Genomic DNA, 26,922 nt, shown 5'->3' with positions numbered 1-26,922 from the left:
AGCAACGGCGGCTTAATCACCCGACTAATTCCGAGCGTTTCGCGGTGCACTTGCATAGTATACATGCATCGGGACCGGATTCACTCGCCGGTGATAAATTATTAATGTCCTATGATTCGTACTATTAATGTGATCTGAATTACACCGGTGCCGGAGTTACTTCAATACCACTTGATAAATTGCAGTTACCAAAACATCGGTCCGTAATTACTGCTCGTTCCTTAATTATAGATGAGTCACTATACATATATAAATGCCGTTGTTTATTTACACTTCTATAATATAAAAATAGTTTCATTATCGTGATAAACATGATGTATTAATATTTAAATAATCTCTAGAGAAATTATTTTGTGTCATACATATTTCGCAAAATTACGTTCTCAATTATTAATGCTTGTTTTAGTGCCGAAAATTAATATTAATAAAAACTAGAATAAATAATATATTGCAATATATTTAGTGTACTAATAAAGGGTATGCGGCATTAATGCATGGTTGACGAAGAGGCGTGTGTTCGTAGTATTCAGCCGTTGGGAGCAACTAAGTGAAGCTTAACGATGTTAGCTGTTGTCTGGAAGGTTCATAACGATCAGCATCAAATTACGGTAGCCCCTCCGCCCTGATGAGTACTTAGTTTACCTCGAGGTGCCGAAAATACGGTTTTTATCGATTTAATGGCTAGACGCTCGATTAAAAAGAAAAATAAACCCGAATTCTATCTTAGCTCGCCTTTTACCTTAATTACCTTTTTAAAAAATATTCGATTTATTTGAAAAACTACTCGTTGCGTTTATACATTTATATATATATATATATATATATATATAATTTAAAATAAAAAACATTTTTAAAGAAAAATATAATCATCTTATTGTTAGTAGTGATTATATATTTATATGCTATATCATTCATTTATTTATTACTAATTTGGTGAAATTTTTATTTTTACAGCTAGTATGAAAACGTATGTAAATCAACGAGAACTTACCAAACAAAAGAGACGGCTCCACGTCGCGTACCGAGAGACTGGACGACGCCTGAGACGCGCTGGATTCGATACTTTGAGTACATCTGAGACGCTTCCTGAGTTTCGGCATGTCGAAAGGTAGATCCCTTAGGTCCACACTGGTCGCGCTTCCGGACGTAGTGGCATCCTGTTGCATCAACAGCCGTCTTCTTCGCAGCTTCGGCATGTCGAAGGGCAGATCCGAGAGTTCCGGCTCGTTGTCGACGAAATTAATATTGTCAAGCTGCGGCTTCAACAGGTGAAATCCGAAGGGTTTGCACTTAATGCCGGCGCGCGACTCAATGGATATACCGCTGTCCGATCCCTGGATCTCCGCGTCGCCCGACGACGACGACTGCAGAGCGAGATTAATGAGATTCTTGTTCTGCGGCGTGCGCCGCTTCTTAAAGGACGTGTCCATGGGCGAGGTGACTGCGTTCGTGTTGGTGTTGTTGCCCACCGTGACGTTATTCTCCGCGGTGACGTTCTCCTCGGGCGAGGCCTTCTGCGAGTTATTGTTGCGATTGTTGTCGGAGGTCTCCGAGGCCGGCTCTTGCGACGACTTGTCGGAGATTGGCGAGAGGATGTGCAGTTTGGTGGCGTGGTGGTGATTTAGAAAGCCGGGCAGCGTCTGTTGATGATGATGGTAGCAGTTGGTGCCGCCGGTGCTGTCGGAACTGTGGGAGCTCAGTGATCTGGTGCTGTGCCGACTGTCGGAGCTGCTGGTCGACCTGTTGCCCTCGCTGGTGCTACTCCTGATGGACTCCATGCTGCCGCCGCTGCTGCTGGTCGCCATGCTCTCAGTGCTGGAGTAACCGATGCGTCGTCTCGAGGTACGTAGCTTGAACTCCAAGAGACCGGCGTCTCTGCGCGGCCGCGCGACATCGCCCTCCGCTTCGTGGGGCCTGCCCTTGAACTCCATTATCGGCCTGCTCTCGCGGATCAGACTGCGCGGTCGTTGCCTCTCCTCCCGGGGCCTGTCCTTGAACTCCAGTATAAGCTCCTTGTCGAATCGCCGACCCGACGAATCAACGTTCTCCTGGACGAAAGTTTTCGGCCGACTTTTGATTTCGAGAATGCTACCCTCGCTGCTCTGTGGCGAGTCCTTGGCGCGCAGCAACGATTTCACCGGTAATCTCATGTCCTTCAAGCGGGGATGATCCTGCTGCGAAGGTAAATTTGGCGCACTGCGAATGTTTAATAGCAAATGGTCTCGGTTTCCATGAAATTTCGCAGGTAAGGGTGCAGTCGATGGCGGTGACGGTGTGTAATCACGCGCCGGTAATCTCGGCGATCCGGTTTTCTCGTCGCTCGAATTAATTTGGAGGGATTCGATATCCTGGGACAAACTAGATATATTGTCTGATTGTTGTTGCGATTGTTGTTGCTGCTGTTGTTGTTGCTGCTGCTGCTGCTGCTGTTGCTGCTGCTGCTGTTGCTGTAAGCGGCTCGGAATCGGTTTTGGGCGGAGAAGTACGACCTTACGACGGTCCTTGCTTGATTGCGTCTGGCCGGCATAAGGAAGCGATTGCTGATGTTGCTGCTTCGACGTGTCCGTTGACGAACTCGTTCTACTCACTGGCGCGGTACCGCTACCTCGAATCTGCGTTTTATTTTATTCAAAATTTGCTTTTACAAATAGATAATAACATGTAGCTTACTTGTGCGCTGAACAGAGTAAAATTCAACAAAAAGTATTATTTAGAAATAAACAGCAAAATGAAGGCAAGACAGTTTGCAAATAAAAATTCTGTGAACGTATCTAATTCAATATCAAAGCAATAACTCAATTAATAATAAACCTCTGAATGTACATACCTGAGAATGCAGTACCGCGTGATTGGTGACGCGATCGAGATCGTCGAGATCGTCGTCGGAGCGATTGACCTTGCAGTCAAAGGCCGTCTCGTAGAGGTGACGTTGCCTGGCCATCCCTTCCTCGTCCTCTTCCTCGGGCTCCGCGTCCTCCTCGTCCCCCTCCTCCCCCTCGTCCTCACCCTCCACGTCGTCCTCGTCCTCGACGAGTATCGGCTGCGGGTCTATTCTCCGCGTACGTCGTAGCTTGCGCACTTGGTGCCGCGCCACTTGCGGCTGCCGTCGGTCTAGCTCATCCTCCTCCTCTTCGGGCGATGCGACGCAGGTACAAACGGCGGTAGGCAGATCATGGCTCAGCAGCCTATGTGGCGGCATGAGGGTGTGATCCCACTCGGTGATGATGCACGACGAGAGGATCTCGTTTCTAGCTGGGACAGCATGCTCGCTCCCCGACGTGGGGCTAACTAGATCCTGACTGCGATAGTGCGGCGGTAGCGGCGGCGGTGGATACGGCTGCTGCGGTTGCTGATAATACCGTGGCTGGGAGTACGAGTACGAGCCTCCATCACCCGCTACCGAGTTTCTCTTGGGTATACCGGGTGTGCGCGAACGCTCGCCCGGTACATCGAGACTTACGCTTTTGCGGTACTTGCTCGGCTGCGATTTGGACAGTTGCTCCGGCACCTTGAAGAGATCGCCGTAGTAATACGGCGACGGGTGGCGCACGGGTTGAGCGGACTCGGTCGGGGATTGATCAGTGAGATGTACTAGAGCGACGCAGTCCACGAGCAGACCGTCGTTCGAAATTAAAGTATCTCTGTCCGCCGATGGGGCACGATTCGAAGAGGAAGCGTAGACACTGTTCTTCCGTTTTCTAACGATTACCGCTCGCCCGTCCTCGTCGTCCTCGCAAGACGAACCGGACGCTGAAGGATCTGAAAATTCATCAATATAAAACAATAATTATAAGATGTTACTCTATTAACGAAAATTATAAGATTTTACTCTATTAACGGAAGCGCTACTAATTGCAAATTACAAACATAATTTGTATGTATAATTCTTGAATAATTTGATAATTTATTATTAGCCGACTTTAATTGTCAATTTTATTTTTAATTTGATGATGCTACGTATAAAAAATAATTTCAGTTGGTCTAAAACGCTTAAAATATATATCGATGTAATATATAGAAATGACGAAGAACTCGATCGATCGTGAACGCAAAGATTTCAGAAGATTTACGTGTAAAAAGATGTCCTAGCCATACAAAGCTCACTTGCGGGAACCCCGAAAAGGGCGCGAAATTTTCATAATCGTCCTGTTGTAAAGGAAGCCCGGGGAGGACTCGAGTCGCCGAAGGAAGAGAACGAAAAAGCTTACGGGGAAAGCAAAATTGCCTTGAAATGGCAGCCTTATCTCCTTAAAAATCACTTCCTCCGTCCGTGGGATATTACCGTAATGGTCCTCGGCTTCCTTGCCTGACGTCCCATCCTCCACCCCACATCTTGTCCAACCACCCCTTTCAGCCTCTTCGCATTCGTCGACCCGTTCGAGCATCTAAAGCTCATCTAATGCTTCTTTAGGCTTTACGATCGTGTCACGGCCATTCGCGACAAGAAACGAGAGAAAGAGACAGCAAGATCAAGCGAATGGAGGAGGCACGAAATTACGCGACACCCGGTACATTATATAGGCAAGGTACACATGCGGAATAGACGAAAGGACTGAAGATAATGGGCGCATTATGCTCGACCGGAGAGGGCCCCACCGAAATCCTTCCTCGTTCCCCTCCCTCCTTGCGAGGGCGGCAAGAACGAGATGCGCCATAAACTACGTTGGTTGCTGCTTTTGACAGGGCGCCGCCGCGAATAAACGGACGAACTTGCCGAACGGGAGAAAAAAAAAATTATTATCGGAAGCCGCTCCGGTCCATCGCATCGTCCATCCAGCATCCGGATTGGACCAGACACAAAGGCTCGCGGCATCAGGATGCGGATATCGACCGCTTAGAGTGCAATCCGGCGGTCTCTGTACGTCTCTTTGTCGCCAGGTAATTTGTTTCTGATCGATCTCCGTGCACACAATATGAGTAATCATATCGCGGGCGCATTATATGTACACAATGTACACGTTGTTATTTAACGGTACGAATCGCGCTTTGAGCATTTATCTTACCATTCAATACGTTCAATTTCGTTAACATTCACGATTTATTTAATGGAAACTCTGCCAACTCGATTTTCCCAGATTACATAATTTTCTGTATTAAAGAGATATATATTACTATATACGCTACTACAATACAATAGATATTTTATAATTACTAGACTGTATGTCCACCCGACTAAGCTTTAATAATTTCGAGTTTATTAAATTCAACGCAGAAAATTATGCGCTGATTCAGTAGAACGAATATTACGCTAAATTTATAAATAAATTGAGAAGAACCGACGGGCGTTCAGTAGAACACGGATTTACATACTTCATGGTATTCATCGGATAAAATCACTGTGGGAGCCATAACACGACAGGATATCCCCAATTTCCGGCGTATTTCACTATCACGAGAGGGCCTGAACTTCATTTTCCACGGTCAAATACAAAAGGAGTGGCGGCTGGGGGATTCGCGGAGCGCAAAATGGGGAATTAATTCCTGGACAATGAATTCGGCAAATTATCGCACTACCCGTAAAACCGCGCGCGCGGGGGAACGAATCGCGTGCGATTCCATTTTATCTTCTCCTTCGAATTCGCGGCGCATTCTTGGCAGCGGGTGACAAACGGCGAAGGAGTCTCGGATACGAGAAGCTGTGCGGAAGAAATGGTCCCTGCGAAACCAGACGTTGTCTACGTATTCAAACTTTCACAAAGGGCCAGGATCGCGGAAGGCGACTGATGATCCAACCCTCCCATTCGCGAGAATGAAAAACGGTCGCGAGGATCCATTACCTTCTCTTTTCACCTGCAGCTACTTTTCCACCGACTCTGTTCGGCGAAACTTTTCATCGTTAAACTTTTAAACATTTAAAAATGGTGCGGTATGCGGGTAGAGTTCAGAGAACAGTGTACCGATCCACGGGATTAATGGTAAAAATACAACACCGGATGCGGCGGCATCAAGAGAGGAATGCTAACGAGGAAACGCAATATTGTTTGCGCAGTTGGTGTAATATCACGATAAAATTATATCAGAGAAACGTGCCGAGAGATAGGGGAACCCAATCCTCGGGGAACAAAAAACAAGATAAAGAAACCTACCGGCGGGAGTGAGATCGAAGAAGACATGAATATGTATTTGCATCTGTTTCGTTCGTGCAACTCAAGCAAGAGGATTAAATCTCTCTCTCTCTCTCTCTCTCGGGAAAATAAACATATTAAAATACTGCAATAAGCAAGAAAACGCTATTTGCGTTTGTTACAATATTTGAAGCAGCCTACGATTGAATGGAGAATAAAGCTCTTTGTTTCGAAAAGTTAGAATATGACGTATGACGACACGCGATTGTTTTTATGCTTTTGTGATGCATAGGAGGTACACAAAAATTACGTTTGAAGGCTGTCCTACATACGACCAATTGTATCGCCCACCCGCATCGAGACCGATTATCCGTTCGCGAGCGAGAAAAACTGCAATGGACAGCAATGGCCTTCCAATGAACGCGCACACAAACGTATAGGTATACAAAAGCATGCTGGCATGTCGCCAAATTGCAGTGATATTGATTAACGATCGATAATCTGATTTGCGAGATATCCATCGCGAGGGTCGACTACACGAAAGGGAGAATAGCTAGAAGGTTGATGATCGAGCAGTTCGATTAAATTGGACTGGATTACATATAGCAGTTGAAAAAAAAATGCGCACGTGTGACGTAAACGAATTTTTTGAATTGACGAGCAAAATTCGGGACAGCGGTTGAGCTCAATTAGTTATCTGCAAATGGCGCGTATCTGTGGAAATTTAGAGTAATATAAATTAGATATAATTGTGAAGAGACTAGTATCTTTTCTAAATGATCATTCATACATTTTACTGAATTATTTTTTATTATATGATAAAAATATAATTTTATGTAAAACATAAAATTATATTTTTTACATAATTAAAGCCCAGGAAGCAAAAATAAGTGCTATATAAAATAAAACTAATAGTGAAAAACCTGCTTACGAATTCGGACGAATTAATGGCTAATTATCGTGTATAACGATGCACGCTCGGACGTGTAGACGAGTCAGTAACGGATACTACATACGAATGAGTGATCGAATGACAGAAAATGAAAGAGGGTACGTGTATGCAGAGCCAGGGGTGACAATACGCCGGGGGTAGGCAGCGGTGCCTACCCTAATGAATCTATTACGGCCAGTGAGCGACAACCCTCGCCTAGCAATCACTGCAGATAACACGAAACGCTGTCGCATGCATCCTGTTTACATGAGTCTGTAGATAACGAAGATGAACGTCCAAGGCGATCCATCTCGGATTTATACAATGCGGAATCAATGTGCGAACTAGACGAGGAGGCGAAAGAAACTCGCGTGCGCTAGAATTGTTATCCGCATCGATTAAGGTCAGTAGAAAACGATATTATGATTGCAATTAATTTTCGATTAGGAACGAAGTCGTCAAAGGTCACGAAACGCGATCCGCTGTGAAAAATCGTTTATGAACTCCGTAACGATATATATCTCATATTACCTGCCCCAAATCATTGGGAATAATTAAATAGAACAATCCAAGCTCGATTTGGTTCAATGTATAATTATGGTTACTAAATAATCAAATAAAGCTTTTAAGTATACAAATAATATTATACCACTAAATAAATCGCAAATTTAAACAATATAAATTAAAGTCTAAGATTGAACAAATAATGATGTAATATTAATCGGAGTTTTCGGAATGCGTTTGGAATTATTTAAGTTACATATATAATTACATATTTGTGCGCAAATGACGATAATCATGCAATCCTATTCCGAAGAAAGATCATTCCGATAAACGTTATAACACATATATGTGTCTCGCCGTGCTGTTGGCACAAAGCTCCAGAACTATTCCAGCGGTATTTTATCTTGGGATCAGACTCTCGATTATATGATAATCCGGAACACGTGACTTCATCTAGAATCGCGACGGTCGTAATGCCGCCAATGCCGTTTATGCAATCTTTCGCTTCCTCTGCGATTGACGGCCAGCCGCGGTAGAGCGGGAGAAATTCCGAGGAAATCTTTATATAAAGAAGACCGCACCAGCACAAGCTCGGAACCACTTCGCTCCGCTTTTTATTAGATATTGTCCCCGTAACGTGGCCGAGGTGGCGATAGTGTGTCTGCGGGATATGTGGATCGTGGATCCCACGGATTGTATCGTCTTTAGGACGGAAGAGAAAGAAAACGATAAAGAAGAGGTAAGGAAGGCATAAGATGGGCGGCGCAATTGCCCGACCTCGGGACGATATTCTCGGCCAACGTTCGGGAGGATCTTCAGGGCGTCTTACGGAGCGGCTGAAGATTACGAGCCGCTCAGAGCCGAGCGGCGACGAAACGAAAGCCAATCTCGGTTATTGGCTCCGTCGCGCCAAGGATCCACGGTTACGATCGCGAGATTGGCCAAAGTATCTCGTGCGAAATGTGTCAGTCGTGTCAGGGGTCGTGGAAGATCGTGACGCTTGGTCGCGCGAAGATGAACGTAAATCATCCGAGGATTATCAAATACGTCCGGGAAGTAGATACCGAGCTGATAAACGTAGCGATAAGTTCCTGTCCCGTTGTTATGCAAAGCAGCTCGAATTAATCAATTAGTGTCGCCTGTAATCTCGCACTGTCGTAATGTATGATTACAGCAAAGATTATTCGTAGCGCATGGCGACAGAGCAATTCTGTAGAGCATCGGTGTCTCTTTTTTTTTTTTATAAAAGTACATCTTCCTCGAACCCCTTTTATTACGCCTTCCGTCATCTTTTCGACGCAAAAAGAAGACTACTAACGAGTCAAAGTTATCAGAATCACGACAACGATTACAAGCTGTCACTACAAAGGGAAGGAGATATCGGAAAGAGAGATGGGCGGGCCATCACTTTTGAAGAGATTCTGCGTTTTTTAGCGACTCGCTGCGGACGCACGTTCTCGAATGCGTACGCATAGTACGAGATGATTGAAGCAACGACTGATTACGAGAGGTACGTCGATCCTTTATAGAGAACCGTACCAACGCGATGTCCTTTGATTACTGTGTCGTATCAAGCTGTCCAATGATGAAACTGACAGCTTTGAATCGAAAGGATGCGTTTCTATTTGTCGTGAAGTGTCATTCACTTTTCAATAATTCTGCATAAACATCAATCCCACAATCTTTTGCTTACAATAGCTGAAACCTACACGGAAAGAATAATTTTGCTGGATCCAGAAAATAATTTTTATTCAATAATCAAAATAATTTTGTGAGAAAGTCAAAATAATTGCTAGAATATCAAAACGTTTTATAGCAGTGCTTATCATTTTTATAACATTCCAACAAAATTTTTTGATGATTCAATAGGAATTAATTTTCAGATCTGTATTCAGCAAAATGTTTAGACCTTTCAACAAAATCGTTCTTTCCGTGTAATTAATAAAAAAAATCTTTTCTTAAAATATCCATTGATTCCAAATTATCTCCTATGCAGAGTAGCACAGATTTTCCCCTCCCCCTTCCCTCGGCTGCTTATGCAATGTATAGGACATACGGGAAACCCTAAAATGCAGTCCTAAATTTCCTCACGCTCGGCTGGTTCTCGACAGTGATTTTACTCCTCGTTAAGAGCAACTGTGCGAATGCAGCTCCGCGTCGTTAACTTCAATTGATTTTATTGCCAATAAAATCAATGTTTAGGCTCGCTGAAAAGGGTTTTGCGACGATAAAAAAAAGAGGGGGGCCAGAGAAGGGAGGGGGGAGGGGGTGCGAGGCACAAAGCTGTCGATCACGGCGCGACGCGTGGATTATTCGCTTTCCTGTCGGTAGACATTGCGCAATTGAAATCTACGTCGGTGGTCACACGCGGGCACAATCGTTTGCGACGGGAAAAGGGTCGGGATCCGACGGAGGTAAACCGAGAGTGGGTTTCGAACGTGCCCGAAACCTACCCGCCGATTTCGAGCGTCCGGCCAACCCGTGCGTACCCCCAATCCCTTTATGGACACTTCGAATTAATCGTGTCGCGAGTTTACTTTTGCTTTCAAATTCAATCTTACGTTCCGCTGCTCGCTGTGCGGCGGGCTCGTCGAGTTAACGAGAAATCCCGTATTCGCGTTTTCAAATCGTGCGTTGCGATTTTAATCACAATCAGGCATCGTGTGCCATTTAGCATACGGAAACTCGGTTTTATCTTTACGGAAATTTTACTCGAGATTTACTTGATGCGGAAAATTGGGACGAAAAATTGAGAAGTTACTGCAGCGGATGATATTTCGTTGAAAAATCAATTTCGAATATTATAAAATACGGCTTCTCTCCTCTCTCTCTCTCTCTCTCTCTCTCTCTCTCTCTCTCTCTCTTGGATTTCTCTCGCTGTGCCAAGCGTTATCTCGAGGAGGGTCACGGATCTCGCCGGAAATTTCGGTAGTTTATACGGTAAGATAGGCGATCTTCAGCAGCTACGAACGCGTTTCTTGCACGACGGGAGAGCATCTGACACAGAGATTAAGCCAAGCGCTCGCGAAATTGTCTCGCAACGATATGCAAATCGCGCGGCATAAATGCTAATTGTAATTGCCCATGAAATGAATTCAAGGGCTCCCTCCTGGCGGAGGGTTCGCTTCGTAGCTTAGTACCGACCTTTGCCCTCCGTGTCCGCCGAGTATCGAGCGACAAAGTTACGTGTGTTATTTTTTAAACTTCACATCGAATTGATTTGAAACCGACTAACATAACAATGTTATTCATTCGTTCCATAATGAACAAAGTAAACTTGCACAAAAGCGAGGCATTTCCTCTCTTTTCTCAGCGCAAAAAAAAAATAATCCCGCCAAAAAGTTATCTGGAAACATTATTCACGCACGAATCTCATTAGCCACTTTTTATTCACCCCGCATTCTGTGAACATGAACATCCCGAAAGGGCCAATTGTCAAAGAGAAAGCTAAAACAGTCGTCAATCGGAGGGGGATTCGGTTTTACGGTAAACGAAACGAAATGATATGATTAGGACATTAATTCGTTTCCCGGTACATACAGCTAACGAGAATAGGACGCAGTGAGTCAGACAGTTTCGGACAAAATCCAATAACACTTTTAACAGAGCACTCAGATGATTTCTTCTGATAAAAAAACCGCGTATATAGTGAAGTCGCGAAGGCTTTGATGTCAATTCAATCGTCCCGATATTGCAAGGCACATCCCGCGCTGTACCGCGATAAACTTTCCATCTTGCCACGACGAAGCGTGAATTTAGCTTGCGAAATTGCGCGGGGATTAAGATCTCGCCTCGAGATCTGAGCACGTACTTATCGTCGGACGAGCCGGAATTATGCCGGTGACAGTTTGTAAATGATCTAGTTTACGACGCGAGAAAGTGGGGGATATGGTGTGGCGTATCCGAAAGTTGGGCGGAAAGGGAAACGGTGATAGGAAGGGAAGGAGACAGAGAGAGAAAGAGAGAGAGAAAGGGATGGGGAGAGAGAACAAAGAATTGAGGATGAGAGAGAGAGTGGAGGGTCAGGACAAAAGGATCTTGTTAACTATTCATCTTCATAGAGATCAGATTTTCGAGTCGTTTGCATACGTGAAATACGGAAACTGGTGGGAGATCGGGTATTGTCGAGTGTGCTTAATCGTGAAATACGCAAACTGGTGGAGATCGGGTATGCTTAATCGTTATAAACGTGTATTTATTGTATTTAGCTGGACAATGAAGTCAGACTCCCCTCGGGAGAGTCACATCTGTGTGCGTACAGGATTGGCAATCCCGAGGTACTCAAGGCCTGAGAGTATAATTAGGCCACTCTGATCTGCTCTAAATACAAAAGAGACCATACATATTAGGCTTATTTATATCGCACATATAAATCGAATAAATCTAAAAGAATAAATATTATGAAATTACCATTAAAGATCCAGCTAGCGTGCAGCTAGCAATCCTATTTCTTTTATTCAAATGAATAAAAGAAATAGGATTGAGTCAGGCAATGCAACATCGAAAAGTCTGCGGCTCTAACTCATTGTCAGTATTCTGCACACGCGTATAAATTTCCGCTAACAAATATATATATACGTCGGCAGCTTTTGAACAGCGTTTGATGAACATCAGACCCGCCTTCTCCCGCTCGGACGACGGACAAACCGACGGACGGATTGACATTTGCATACGATGGACCCGCACGGGCGTTAACTGCTCGGGGACGCGGAATGAGCTACAAGTCACCTGGTACCAGTAATTGAAATGAGGGTAACTTTGAAGAGGGGTCGCACGAACAAACGAGGAGTCCAAAAGTTCTTTCACGCGACATATCGTATACTGGCGTGATAGTCAACGTAATTAAAATTATGGTAGATTCTTTAGAAAAAAAGATTTAATTAATATCAATCGAACAATGGAAAGAAGGCAGAATACGTGAGTGCTCCAGAATTGCCATTATCATTACTGAATTGAATAATAGTGGACCACTCACAGTGTAATAACTGATTGTATCCACATTTCTTTTGAAACGCGATTAAAATGTAATAATTTTGAAACGGTTAAAAATTTATAATCTTATTTAGGGAAAGGACTTTTCGCTTTTAGTTCACCGTAAATCGTTAGCGATGCATGTGCCGTGTATTTGATTTAACTCAACGTAAAGTGCGTGCTCCAGAGAAGGACGAGAAAAAAAATTTGTCGGGAGGGTTGGTTGTGAAACACGGTTAATAAGTAGAACGGCGCTGGAAAATGCGGTAGCCGAGCAGGCACACAAGGCCTGAAATGCCCCCTCGAAACTTTACGGACTATGAAAGCGGAATGAGAACGGGCGGGCGATACTGGCGGGTGGTTCGGCGGAGTAGGGATGGGAAGTTTAATTAAATATCACACGACATATTATGGGAGGCAGGACGCCGCGCGTGGTGTCGATGGCAAGTAACGGCGGGGACAGCCCGCGAGACCGAAAAGTTCGTGCCAACGAGCGAACGAGCCGAGTTTGCAGCAACGGCGGGTAACGGCGGGGACGCTACCGCCGGAAGTTAACGGAGGGCGGCGAACCGTCCAGACATTTCAGCGTCATCGGTACCCCTTTTATAAAGCGGCCAGTCTGAAAATTCCATTCCGGCCCACCCTCGCGCGCGCGCGCGCGAGCTTCCCTTACATTCATCCCCATCGACGCGACTGCTGATTCAATTCTCGCGAAAGGAAAGCGGCATTCCTCGAATGGCGAGGACGACAATTTACTTTTAATCTCATAATGTCCCCGTCGAGCTGCGGAGATTTCATCGCGAGACGGCGTAAGAAGCGTTATACATCAAATATTCAGTAAGTACGAAACGCAAAGATAACACAAAAGAAGCTTATAAGTAGATTGCGCGTTCTCGTTTGATAATTATACACGGTAATGAAACGGCACGTGTAATACATTTAGTAATATTGTCGTGTCGCTGGGGAAGAAACAACGTTGAGAGCACGGACCGAGAGGTCACATGTCGTCCCCTGTCCTACCGAAGGATGCAAATCTTTGCACAGGCCTCGCGTTGATCCTTGCCACACTCACAATGACTTGCGAATTAAAAGCCCATGAATATGGTAAGGATGCAAATTCCGCCGGTATTCCACCGGTGTTTACTCGGGATCAGTGTTACATGGCAATCTGCATACTCGAGTGTCGGGACGGCCGGTGACGCGCGACGAGGGTTGCGAATCAGGTTCCGTATCGTATCGTGTACGTGGGACAATCGTGCTGGGTTAATCGCAACCCACAGCATTCCTTCGCGAGGATACCGCGCGGTAGGAATTTAATCCGTTAAACTCTCTCGGAGCTGGGCGTCCCGAAACTTTCCGCGCTGCTCAAGATCACGTGAAGATACAAGAGTGTTTCTGATCTCCGTATATATAACGGAGAATCTCCCCGCCCCGGCAGTTTTGCAATCTCACCGAATCAGCGATGAGTATCATCCACCGCGGAAAAGAGACGATCCCCTATTTCGTCCGACCCCGTCGATTAATCCGTTAGCCGCTCGCGACCAACCTGTGCGTACCGTTCAATTATCGGAGGGGGCTCTTCTCCCTCTCTTACCCGAGAGCTAACTGAGTTGTTACCTCGATAATTCGTACGTCGTAGTATCGGCCGTAACCGGCGGCTTGCCACATTAATTTGCGGCCTGGCATGAGAATTTCCGCTTAACTGCGTTATCCCGGAAACTTATCGTGCGCCGTCAGTGATCAATCAGTGTGGAATCCGAACATTTCGCCGATATTCAACGCCACGACAGTCTCATGCTTCGAATACCACAATTAATTTTATCGTTATTATTTTATTACTATATATATATTTAATATTGCATTTAATTATACAATTAAAAATATTTAATATTACATAATCACATAATAATAGAATTAAAAGTTTAATAGTCATTAATATTATTGTCAATTATTGAAATAAAATCGAAAAAAACATTTTTAATATTTTAAATTTTGTATTGAAATATAGTAGGAAACCCCTCGTTATATTCTTACATCTTCGTTTCTCGAAATAGAGGAATGCTATTTACATGTCCATCTAACATGCTACAACTATGTATTATGAATATATTCAGTTGAAATAAAATCCTTGCATTATCTGGGACACAATGTCGGCTTAAAGAAAAGACCTACCTGTGTATGGTCGACAGTAGTTGCGATTTGCTCTGCTATAAATCGTCGGCAAGGACGACTCCGTTCCCGGCTCCACGTACGCTTTGCTCTTGCTGTCTCTAGGGTCGCTGTATTGTTCCACAACCTCGATTTCCGCCTGCAAACAGAATACAAATTATTTCCTTCCGTTTCTCACGCAAAAGAGGTATATATGTACATCTTCTGAAATAATAACGATCGATCTAATGTCTCCATTAGAGACAGTACTCGCGTCCTCGATATGCGGGTGATAGTGACGCGAGAAATAGACGATGTACAAAACGAGTAATTGGTCTAGATTGCTGTAACAATACTAATTTGAGCTACGTGCGTTCTCGCGTGCACAGTAATGCTCGACTTTGTCCCAGGAGAGAATATCTTTGCGAAGGATTATCGTCAGAGGTAGCTTCGCTTGAATTTACGCGGCAGCACGGTGCCATTTTCCGGTCCTGAATGCAGCCAATTGCGGTAATGCCCTGGGCCGGGGCTCGCCGGGGACACGCGCGCGCTTCCAGCCGTCCCCTAAATGATGATCGTTATTTCGAGAGAAAACAACTGCGGCGACAATTCGTTTCCGCTGGCACGTGTGTCTCCGGCGTATTAAACGTAGCGCCCAAATAATCAGTCGGATGACGACGAGCATTAATATCCCGTTAGTACAAAGATTAAGCCTTGACGGCATAATACTTCTTAGCGCGACGATAATATAACGCAAATTGCACGTCACGGTTTTTGTTTGAACGATTTCAACTCGGGGAAACGAACGGGAAGAAATAAATTCCTCTCGACTGAGTTCAATCGACCACGAGCGAGGAAGGGTTCCTCCGTATTTCCCGCGGAAGCCGTTTAGTAGTCCCACCGCGATTACGCGATCGGTGCTTCGCCGATATTAATGACAGTAATGATAATAAAAGTAACGACAATTTTCTCCGGATACAGTAAACGACGAAGAGTGCAGATCTTGTGCGCTGGATAAAGAGAAGAAGAACGAGCAAAGAACGCTTTTCTTTTTTTCTCACTCTCTCGCTCTTTCGACCTTAATATTGTATCGACTAAGGGAAGCGAAGTAAAAGAAGAAATAAGACGGTGCATGAGGAAGCTTAACAGGGCGAGGCGAACAGACATCCCGGCAATGCAAGACGAACGAGAAGGCGACGGCGCGGCGGGGAAGACAAGTAGCCTTAAATTGAAAGAGGCCAAAATTGGAATTCTCCTGCCAAAGTTGAGCGCTATGCCTCCGGGGGCTGTTTCGAAGACGAAGTCGATTGCTTCCAGCCACCTCACCTTCCAGCCCGTGTTCCCCTCTCCCGTCGCGCGAGCCCTCCTCCTCGTGGAACGGTTAAATTTGTGGATGTTTATACGGAAATTACGGGGGACGATTCCGCAAGCACGGTGGAGGCCGCTCGATCGGCTGTCGCAAATCCGATGACGAACGGGCTGACTCGACTCTCTCCGCGGAGCGCGAACGCGTTCGCCAAATCCCCGCGCCGGTGGTTGCGAAAACGATTACGCGCGGGGTTATCGGCGTGCAACGCCGACAAGAAATCGAATTGCCGTTCGATTCGGCGAGTGAAAACGTGCGGATTTGGCAAACGTCTCGTTAAGCGGGTAAAGTAAATCTGCAGCAAAGCTGTCGCGAGCGCGGCATTGGCGGCGGAAAAGCTATGGCAAATAATAAACGCGCGGAGCGTGTTCCAAGTTGCTCGCCCGGATTTCCCTCCGTGTGTGAACTGTTTGGCCACTTTGAGGATTGTGTCGAACGCCATGCCATCGAGTGCAATGCAAATAGCACGCATCACACCCTATCATATTCACTCGTTAATACCTTTTGATTTATCGAGGGCTCTAATCCGATTACTTGGTCACTGCGTTATAATTTGGCGTAATTATCACGCTAATCTAATCGCCCGATATTTCACTATATTTATGAGCCTAGATGGCAAAACGAGAATTTTTCATTATTGTATTATATTCCATTAATAATGAATGCATTTTAGAGCAAAATGCCTGCAGGATTATCATGGAACAAATCAATATATAATTCTATATAGAATTTAATGCAATTAAATAAATACAAAAAACGAAACTCGCCGAACTCCGTTCTAATAACTTGCCGAAAAATTTTGCCGAAACATAAATATTAATGTCGCAGCGTCGTAAAGAGTCGAGTTATATTAATGGCAAACAGCGATACAGTTCATAACATAAATAACGCCGTTACACAGAACGGCACTCTCGAGGAAACGTCACGTCAGCGACGTCGATCGCTCTTAATTTTCGTGTGTGGTGCGGCGAGCCAGTATTTCCACAGTATTCGCGATAATACAAGACATCATTAACAAGTATGCAGATAATGGCGTTACAGGAGTGACGCCGGGGACGGCAAGAAAAATGAGCGATGTAAGATAAGACGCACGTAAAAGCGCTTTTTAGCGGCAAGAGTATCAATCACTTCTCGCTCTCGGACGAGGAACATCGCACAAAGGGCTTGACATTCAAGCACTTTCCTCACGGAGTCAATTTTTTCCGGAATTCTCGCAAAAGGACGCGTCCCTCCCCGAACTATATAGTCGGAAATTAATTACGCCCACTTTTCGACGTAATTTTCCTCGCCGTGAGTTAATCGCTTCCGTGAATTTTCGACCAAAATGGCGGTACAAATGGCGACGATTCCCCCACTGGCATTTCGTCGATATATACGCTCGGCGTTTATCGAGCTCAAACAAGTTGGACGTCCCTTATGATTGAAACGCAAACGGAAAGAATTGCGAATCGAGGTTTCGCGAATTGGCAAACAATAGGTATACCAAAAATCATACAACTGCAAACTCTCGAAAGACACGTGTCTGCTAAAGTTTCTACGCCCCGGAGCCCCTTTGTTATAGTGATAAATGCGAGCAACACCACCAGTGCTCGATCTCACGCATAAAATAAAGCGCTAAAGTATTAAGTAGGGCTTACGAGCACGACTCATAACGATTCACCCTCTCGAGTCAAGTGGCACCCGCTCTCCGTCTTTGTCACACTCCCCCTTCGCTCCGTTGCGAACGCTCGCGGGGGTTGTCGGTGACAACGAAGCGAAGGAAACTTTTGTTCGGCGCACTCAGGTGCCGTTCCTTCTCTCGTACGGCGCGTTTCTTTCTCTTTCTTTTATAAACTCCCTCGCGACGGTCGCGCAATTCCACGTTTCCGTTTTATTTGTATTTGTATAGTAATCAGACGCCGAGCTATCGACGATAACGAATTAAATTCCTTCGAATTAACATATCAAACATGGTGATGAATAAAAAAGTGATAATGCGCGTGATAAAGTATAATATTAAAAAAAAACGCTTAACTAGAAAACGGAAATTTATAAATATTTTGCAAGACCTACAGACATTTATAAAAACTTTGATTTAAAAAAATCCAAAAGTTATCTTTACTGAAAAGATTGTCAAACCAATTCGTAGATGATTCGTGAATATCAGTTGTAATATTAAATAATATTAAGTAATCGAGAAAAATAATTGCACAATTGCTGAAAATATTTACTTTCACCGGTTACATTGCTCCGTTTCTTCGTGAGAAAATCACAAAGCGTGATATTTCGAGCGTGCTCTCGAGATAACTGCAGAACCACTGCAGAACGCGCGAAGGTGAAGCGGTCTTCTCACCGCCAAAGCGGTCTTCGCCAAAGCGTTTTAGACGCGGAGCTCGAGGCAACCCCGGGCACCAGAAACTGAGTGGCGGAGCAATTATAAGCAACGCCGGAAGTCACCGTTCTCTCACCCGCCCTGTGTCGGGTGTGCTCCTCGTCGTTCCTTTCGTTGTTACCATCTCTCGCACCCTCCAACACCCTTCATCCAGTGCCCCCGCGATGCCCTCCGCGCCCGGGGGGTATTTTGTCACCACTGTAATTATATTTCTCCCTTCGGCCGATTCCCCGCGCCGTCGGCGTTGCGAAAATATCAATACTATCGTTAGCCGGCAAAAACGAGTCGGGCCACAGTCGCAGGAAGTGACGTCATGCGCGCAGTGTGTGCAGAGGACGAGGGACGTATGTGTGCGTAGGATGTTTATTGTAAAGCCTTTCGCTGACTCTACACGCAACGTAGACACTTTATTCTCGCAACGTTTCACGAGTTTTTGGTATCAACTAATAATGAATTTAATTTCAAGGTATTTATTTTCATGATAAAGACAGAATTTGATGTAATATTACTATGACTAATACTATGATAATACTACATGACATGTTTCATATGCGGGTTACACAAAAGTTCGGGTTTTGCGTGTGTTTTCCTGGGGAAAAATTGTAGCCCTCCCCTTCCCCCTCCCCCCCCTTCTCCCTGACCTTTTTTGATTCACTGCACGTTGCGGGAGGAAAATATCGATAAACTTTTCGGACTGGGAGTTCACGTGTCCCACAATGGGGACGCGTGAACGTGTAACGGTAGAGCGTGTTTGCTTAACGCAGAATTCATTGAACTGTGAATACAGATAAAGGCGCGACTGCGGTGAATAAAGTTCCATCGTTACCGCAATAGTGTCGCACTGCGTAAAAACATAATTCTAAAGTTATGTATTGTCGCCGCGTCCGATCTCCCCTTAATTAAATTTTTCATGCAAAGTGCAGTACTGGGTATATATAGTATGTATATATGCCATTGTTCCATAATTGAATCACATAACGTATCATGATAGCATAATAAAAGAGAGATTTATATGTCATTAAATTTAAATACATTAAATACGAAAGGTTTGAAGTAAATCGCCCATTCACCGAAGTATTTCAAGTACGCTTAAAAAATAAGCGCGCGATTTCAGTTTTAGTTCTTCAATAAAATGTTAAATCACTTACATTCTCCACAGTAGGACTCGGCAGGATCCATTGCACCGTGGAAGTTGCAGCTGCAGCGCTCGCGGGACGTCTCTTGTTCACGAAGTCGACGGGTAGACTGTAATCGTCGCACAGCGATACCTGCAAGCACAAGCGGTAGGAAATGATATACATCGTGCCCGCTATTACCATTTCCCATTAACCACTCCATCCAATGAGAAATTTTCTCTCGAACTTTCATCGCTCTTCGTGTCCCCTACCCCTTAATAGAGTTTCAAAGTTGTAAGGGATGACTTTCATCAAATGACGCGAACTCCGATAACTGAAAAACTTCGCCCACGCTCTTTAAATCTGCATCACAGGCTCCCGCGCGAGAGATGATTTTTTTTATCTTTCATTAGTCGCCTAAAGAGTATTAATCTTTATGTAATTGATTATGTATTGATATTTATCGCATAATAATTTATATGTACTTTATTATGGCACATTATAATGTTAAATTGTTATATTTTTGCAATTCTCGGTTTCCCCTCCAAAGAATATAGAATCAATTGATTCTCATTTAAATCCTTGGAGCGACTAAAGCAAGTCAGTCGTTGCCCTCGCTAGTTAGCCTCGACGCTATCGAAGCACGCGCCTCTGCCGTATGGGGAGAGAAAATACGTAAAATTTTGCTTGTTGTTGAAAAAGTGAAGAACGACCGGCGGGATGAAAATCCGCGGGGAAGTATCCGACGTCGAACGACCGAGGATTTCTGCCACTCGACAAATCGCAGGGTAAGCCCCCCCGTCCCTCAAGCCTCCTCCGCATCCTGAAATCCCCGTCGACGCTGACTGGACCAGCTCATCAGCGATATTTACTGTCTGTCGGAGAATCGATCTATCGATGCGTGAACGCATCCTCGTCCCATCCGGCGGGCGCCGAGAACCGAGAGTGCGCGGCCACGGGCCTACGTCTATGCGTGCATATAAATCGAGACAATCGCGGATCCCTGGGGGCGGCTTATCGCGTCGGAGACCCGGAAGGGGTGGCGAGCGCAGAGTCCACGGGGATGCTCGGCCTGGCGAAGGGAGTTTTGCACCCGCGCGGGGACTCTGCATGCAAATGGTCCGCGTTTATTGTGAGAAGAGCGCGTCGTATGAATATGTGAAGTGGGAAACGAAACAAAAAGAGAGAGAGAGAGAGAGAGAGAGAGAGAGATATGAACGATCGAAGGGAATGGAACGAGGAACGAATGGTTCGCGGAAAAGCGGAAATAGCCACGGAGGTATCGAGAAATGACGCAACTAGCACTTAGCGCGGCGGTAGGACGCAGCGTGGGGTAGAAAAATCGATTCGCCGAGAGCCTGTACCGGATTGTGCAAGCTAAAGCGCCGGTAAGTTACTTTACGCGCTTTCTGACTGCGCAAAATTATACAGACTGCGCGCGCGTAACTTCCCTGAAAATTCTTCGTGCTGCAAAACTTCTTAACTTAATTTTCAACGTTAGTCGCGGACAACAGTGGTGCTGGAGCGCGGTGTGGTCAGACAACAACGCGATCGCCACCGGCAGGCAACCTGAAGCGATAGTATTGTATGTATTCGCAAAACGGACTATCCACTCGTTTGCCGTTGTTAAGTCGTGTAATTGAAGCTAAGCTAAGGTGTAGTTTTACGTACTTCACCGGCTTCAGGGCGAGCACCTATCCCCAGCTGCGATCTCTTCTGGCACCGTTGAGGAAGCCAAGTGCGAACTAGGCCGGGCCGATAGGGTGAATTCGAGGAAATCCGAGAGAACCGCTAGTGTGAGAGAATCCGCGTAACTGAGGATCACGTTTCGCGTTGTTTAAACATTGTCCTTTCATCGATAACATAACGCTCGTCCGAGTGCCTCTATACATCATACGATTTAATCTCGACATTTTAGCGAGCAGCACGAATGTTGACTTTACAGCGAAAAGAACTTTTTAACTCCGTGTGTAATTTTTATTCGGGCTTATGGGTTATTCATGAGATATTAAAATATGACGCGTGGCTCGTACGTACCTAGCCGATGCGGCCATAAATCACGGCGCGCGTAATCCTTAAAGTTTACCGAAATAGATATTTTCGCCGGCGTGATCCCCGGGTGTCTCCCAAAATGATTTGTTTTCCCGTAAATCTTCGACGCCGCGTGAGTTTTCCGTGAGCGCTTGCTATTGAGTGAGGTCGAAAAGCTCTCAACCGCGGACTGACATTTATAAAGTGCCTATTTACGTTCTGTTTGCCGTGCTTCTGAAGAAACGCTGCACGTAAGGGCGCTATCATTGTACGAAAGCGTGCGCAGGCTCGCGCGTTCTCTCGCAGCGGTATTTCGCGTGGCCGAGATTAAGCCGGAATATTTAGCAAATGTTTCGCATAAATCAAAGCAGCGCAATATGTTCGGAGTTCGAAGCGAGGCTATGTAAATTCATGGTAATACCGCTGGCCACCCTGCAGAGAGGGAGAGAGGGAGTTTCGATTCGCGAGGAGCCCGAGAGGGGGTAAAGAGCGCATTGGGGAACAGGGCGAAAAGGGGGAATCGAGCGCGACAGCGTGAGTTGGAGGGCAGGAAGGAGCAGGGAAAGTCCAAGAGGAGAGATAGAGAGAAAGTGAAAGATGAGGAGAGAAAGGAAAGAGAGAGAGAGAGAGAGCGATGAGCGCGTATTTCATGAACCCCTAAAGCAGCCCTGAGCATTGCGGCGACCGCCACAATCCCATTCATTCTCTTTATGGGCTCCCAAGTATTCGGGAGCGAGCTTGAATAAATCGGAAATTTGCCCCGCGGGGAGCGAGTCGGCCCTCCTCGCGATTTGCCTTTCGGCCTGGTCATTCCCGAACGCTGCGTTTCGTTTTTTCGCACGCAAAGCGCGTGATACACGATCGTTAATCCTCAGCCATTTAGTATAGAAAATTGCAGTTTAGATTATCTGAACTGATAACAAGAATATTGACGCGATTATAAAAAGTGAGAACTAATCGGCACACAGCTGCTTAAGTCTTTCATTAAGAACAATAATTTGTAAGCTTCTCATAAGTGATATAACTTAGCGGAATAATCTGCTCAATATTCTCGCACAATAGGCGAATGCCTCTCGCTCGGTAATGACGTCCGGGAGAACTATGGTAATAGGAAGTGATATTAGCCATTGTGCTCGCAAACTCGAACTATGAACGGAATGTTTATTCCACGGAAGTTCTTATGTAAGTTCATCGCATATACATCTACGCCAAACTGATGTAACTCGTATAATTGCCCAACTAATCATATTAATTCACTTTATTAAATGCTTCGCATCCTTTGCGGACGGAGAGAATTTCATTGTGCGGTTACATTAATTTTATTTAAAAAACAATATTCTACGAAAGATGTAGCTTTTGCAAGGCAATACATTTTTTTTATTTCAGCTTTTAGAACTTCGCATTTATAAAATTTAATAAAAACATGAAAACGTCTGCGTAAAATTATTTAAAATTATTCAAATAGTATACGAGTAATATTAATAAAATAATGTAATCTTTGATTTTAATTGTCGAATATGGCACAAAGATTTAATCACTGAAATCATTCATTGTACAATCTAATTGTATGACTCCTTAAAATGAAATTACATATCTGCGTAGAATGAAAATCTTAATTTTAGCACATCAAGAAGTTTGCTTAATTAACAAACGAAAAGAAGATCTAACTAACTGAAAACTTGTACGCTGCGCACAACACAAACTTTCCGCAGCAGCTCGGAAAATATTAACTTTAACAATTAGCATTTGCGACACAATGCGCACTGTATTGGAAGAACCGTTAAATCGTAGCACGTAGTGTAACGGGTAAATTGTACACAAACAGATCGATCACGATGACATAATTAAATCTAAACTGGGAAGGGTTACGACTTGAATAGCTAAGGGTCGCGGTGTTGATACCTCTGCAGAATCCCTAAATGCTTGTCATCAAACTGTACGCGTAACATTTCCAGAATAAATTTGCATTGCGGTTAAGCAAACGCTCACATTGTTTCCTTTCATCGAACGTTCGCTGAATCGAGAAAAAAAAAGGACAGTGGCACATACACAATCGTGAATCGCCTGTTCGTGCTGTCAATGCTCGTCTTAATCACCGCCCCTCAACTTAACTCTCTTATCGCAGCCGTCTCCTTCGGCGTGTCTTCGCGAAGTACAGAGTAGGCCGCCACTTTCTTCGCCGACCTAGACAATGAGTCAGACCGTAAAGAACGCCATAAAGGGAGCTAAAGATCGATGAACAGGGTTAACTATGATTGACGACGAGCGAAAGTGCGCGGCGGAGTCTTCGGGGACTCCGCTCTTCTCATTTTCCACGTTACGGCAATCTGATTCGATCTAACGCCACGAGATAAACACGTTAAAGTTTCACGAACTGTTCTGAACGATGGAACGCGCGAGCAAAGTCACCCGGGGCTATCCAACGTCCTTTCCGACAGCGACGACGCGACAACCCGACATCTTCATCACGTATTTCCCAGATGTACTCATCGCTCTTCTTTTGGATATCATTTCTTCTGGGCTACGTTCGTTACGTTTGCCATCCCCCCCCCCCTCCCACCGGCACCCAAGGGCAACTTGACGATGACGAGAAAAAAGATCTATCTTCGCAAGGGCGATGAAGCGCGAACGAACGAAAATTTGACATAGCGTGGGTGGATGGTGCGAATCGAGCACGGTGGGAAAAAATGTGTATAAAGAACTCCGGCAACCTTGAAATTTATCATCGTGATCTTTTCCTACCAAGAAAAGATCTTTTCTTTGTGACGAGAGATTTTTTTGAACAGTAGAAATGTAGGTTTGCATTACGATTGATGATCGCGGAGAAGATCTTGAGCCGTACTGAGTCAGGATAAATATATCTTCGTAGAGAACTCTCAAATTTCGACGACATTTAATGCCAATGCAGTATCATTCGAGACATTGTCGTTTGAAGGAACAAAGACCTGAGGATACCTATGATTTCGCAATTTAAGGGTCACAACCACAGCATCTGGGAGTCCTTTCGTCTCCATTTAAGGGACCCGCACTGTCCCTCGACCGATCCGATGTGCTTTAGACGCCTCGGATCGAACAGAAACGCCTATCGAAGGGCTACGTTCCTTTTTGTCGTATCTGCAGCCCTTTGTAGGGTCACGGAGGGTTCGGCAGGTTGCTCAAAGAGAGCGTAACTCGCTCAAAGTCGAACGAGGAACTCCGTTGTAGAAATCGAGTACTAGCAATAGGACAGTCTAAGGGGTCGACCCAACAGTCCCTAATCATCCGCCTTTCTTAGGCTCGCTTTATCTTTCTTGTCCCTCCCCCCTCCCTCCCCCCTCCCTCCCCCCGTACATTTCCTTCTTACCCCTCTATCGCGAACGGCTAACAAAGCCTCTTTAACCGTAATCTCTGCAAGGAAATATATCAGTACTAAAAATAAGATAATATATGAGAACGGAGTATTAACGCGTTAATATTCTATATTAAAAATGGATATTTTTTATTCGTCTATCATTTTTATTTATTTATTTATTTTTAATTTAAAATCATATTTCTACTGCACAGTCGCCTACGTCTACTTCAAAATTTCCTCAACGACCAACGTTTCCTTTAACTCGCGCGATCTTAACAATCCACAAGGGCCATAAGATTCTCCTTCATGCCGTTCAATTAGAGCAAGCGCCGCGCCAAGCACGGAACTCGCGATCTTGAAACTTTGACTTCGTAATCTTGTCGGCGTGTCTCCGCCAATAGATAGACTTCGTCGGACACGCGATTTCAAGGGCACGCGTTAAACGGAGTTGTTAAACTTCCGTTTAACTCACCAGAGAGAGAGAGAGGAAGTCGGTCCGCACGTATATCGCCTTAACTTGTCCCGCCGAAGCATCCCTCCGGGTAAAAGTTTAAACAGCACTCGAAATGAAACGCGCGGATTCTCCACAATGAAACTTTACGGCCGTGAAAATTGCTCCGTCGACGCGGAAGAAGATAATTAATTTTTCCGTGGCAATCAAACCGTTGCGCGGCGGAACGTCGATTATTTAACGATTCGTTTCGTCGCCAGATTGGCGTCTTCAGTCTCTTCGCAATTATTAAACAACAAGCTTTGGAAAATTCCAAGCATTAAACTTACAATAGAAAATGCGAGCTGATAAACTGAATTACAATTTTATTTAATTTAAAGACAATCTCGCAAGTCGCTATTAATGTTCAATCCGTCTAAATCCGTTTAAGTGCTCCAATAAATTTATCACACACTGCACAATGATCAAAAATCACTGGCGCTAAGAGGTTTAAGTAACCCTGCGGTAATCAGGCGCGCCATAGGCCGTGGGAAGCTGCAAACAGTGCGGAAGGGTTGCGTCGATTCGATGCAACCAACGCAGGTACCTGCACATACGCCACACTCTCCCGACCCACCGAAACGCGCGTTCGCGTAGTCGCAGAAGCGCCGTGATTGTTCCGCCGGTCTCTCTCTCTCTCTCTCTCTCTCTCTATTGGGATAAACGTCGACCCCTCCTTATCACCCCTTATATCCTATGACGAAAGGGTCCCCCCGGGCGCGGGAACGGAGCCCCACTGCCTAAGGGGCTGCTAATTGATTTTAGAAGTTCCTCCTCGGGACCACCTCCCCCAAACCCATTGCAACATCACAGAAGACCCCCCTCGGCAGGAGTTTTCGGAAAAGGCGCGCCACCGTCACGGCGAAAGCGTCCTAGTTCCTAAGTCGCCTCGAACACTCTCTGAGAACCGGCGTCGCTCTCGGCCACCCTTACTTCTTGTTAAACGGAGCTCAACGCGGCGCGGATCCTCGACCCTCTCTACCTCGGAACGTTTTAAATCGAAACTTTCCGCCTTCTTGTTTAACAAGTTGCTGACGGATTTCTGCACGTATCGGAAATCCTGTTAATATCCAGTTGCCTCAGTTTTCGATAGTCAATTGAAAATATTTTGCAAGTTGAATTAAACTTTGCATTACGTCTCTAAATTATAGATAAAAATCCATTATTTTAAGTGAGTTAATTAAAAGTACTACATTGGACAACAGTGGATAAAAATAATATATTGATAAAAAGAGACGATGTTCAAACATTAATAATAAAACGGTTCTCGTCAGCATTATAATGACTTGTGTTGCGAACTTGTCGCAGATATAAGAGAGAATACGCACGTTTTTTTTCTGTTTGTAATTACTAGCGTGACAATAATGCAGCCCTCAAGGCTGAGATTCTCCACGCTCGTTTCACTCCGCTTCTTCGTTGTCGCGCTCGCCGGGCATCCATCCTCCTTTCCTCGGCGACGGCTTTCATGCGTGCGCGACGCTCGAACAGTCGCACAATGAGCTTCCGGTTTATTAAAATCCCACCTACCACCCAGACTTGCTCGTCACGATCGGTCGCAGACGGCGGTCTAAAACGAATTCACGTTTCTGAGTTTCGCTT

General features: G+C 45.1%; 1 protein-coding gene across 1 annotated transcript in view; it reads right to left on the bottom strand.

The window, feature by feature from the left end:
• The window catches only part of LOC105458735, a 75,308-nt gene that overhangs the window by 12,054 nt on the left and 36,332 nt on the right, over positions 1 to 26,922 (bottom strand). Inside the window, exons 3-6 of the mRNA XM_011704255.1 lie at positions 19,505 to 19,624; positions 14,644 to 14,779; positions 2,828 to 3,759; positions 992 to 2,612 (exon numbers count right to left, since the gene is read on the bottom strand). Of these exons, the coding sequence (XP_011702557.1) occupies positions 992 to 2,612; positions 2,828 to 3,759; positions 14,644 to 14,779; positions 19,505 to 19,624 (2,809 nt within the window). The remainder of the gene's footprint in view (positions 1 to 991; positions 2,613 to 2,827; positions 3,760 to 14,643; positions 14,780 to 19,504; positions 19,625 to 26,922) is intronic.

This window comes from Wasmannia auropunctata, unplaced genomic scaffold (genome assembly GCF_000956235.1).
Source record: "Wasmannia auropunctata unplaced genomic scaffold, wasmannia.A_1.0 LD334376.1, whole genome shotgun sequence".
Lineage (NCBI taxonomy): Eukaryota > Metazoa > Arthropoda > Insecta > Hymenoptera > Formicidae > Wasmannia > Wasmannia auropunctata.
The sequence above is the reverse complement of the archived record's forward strand: the minus strand, read 5'-3'. Positions and strand labels throughout refer to the sequence as shown.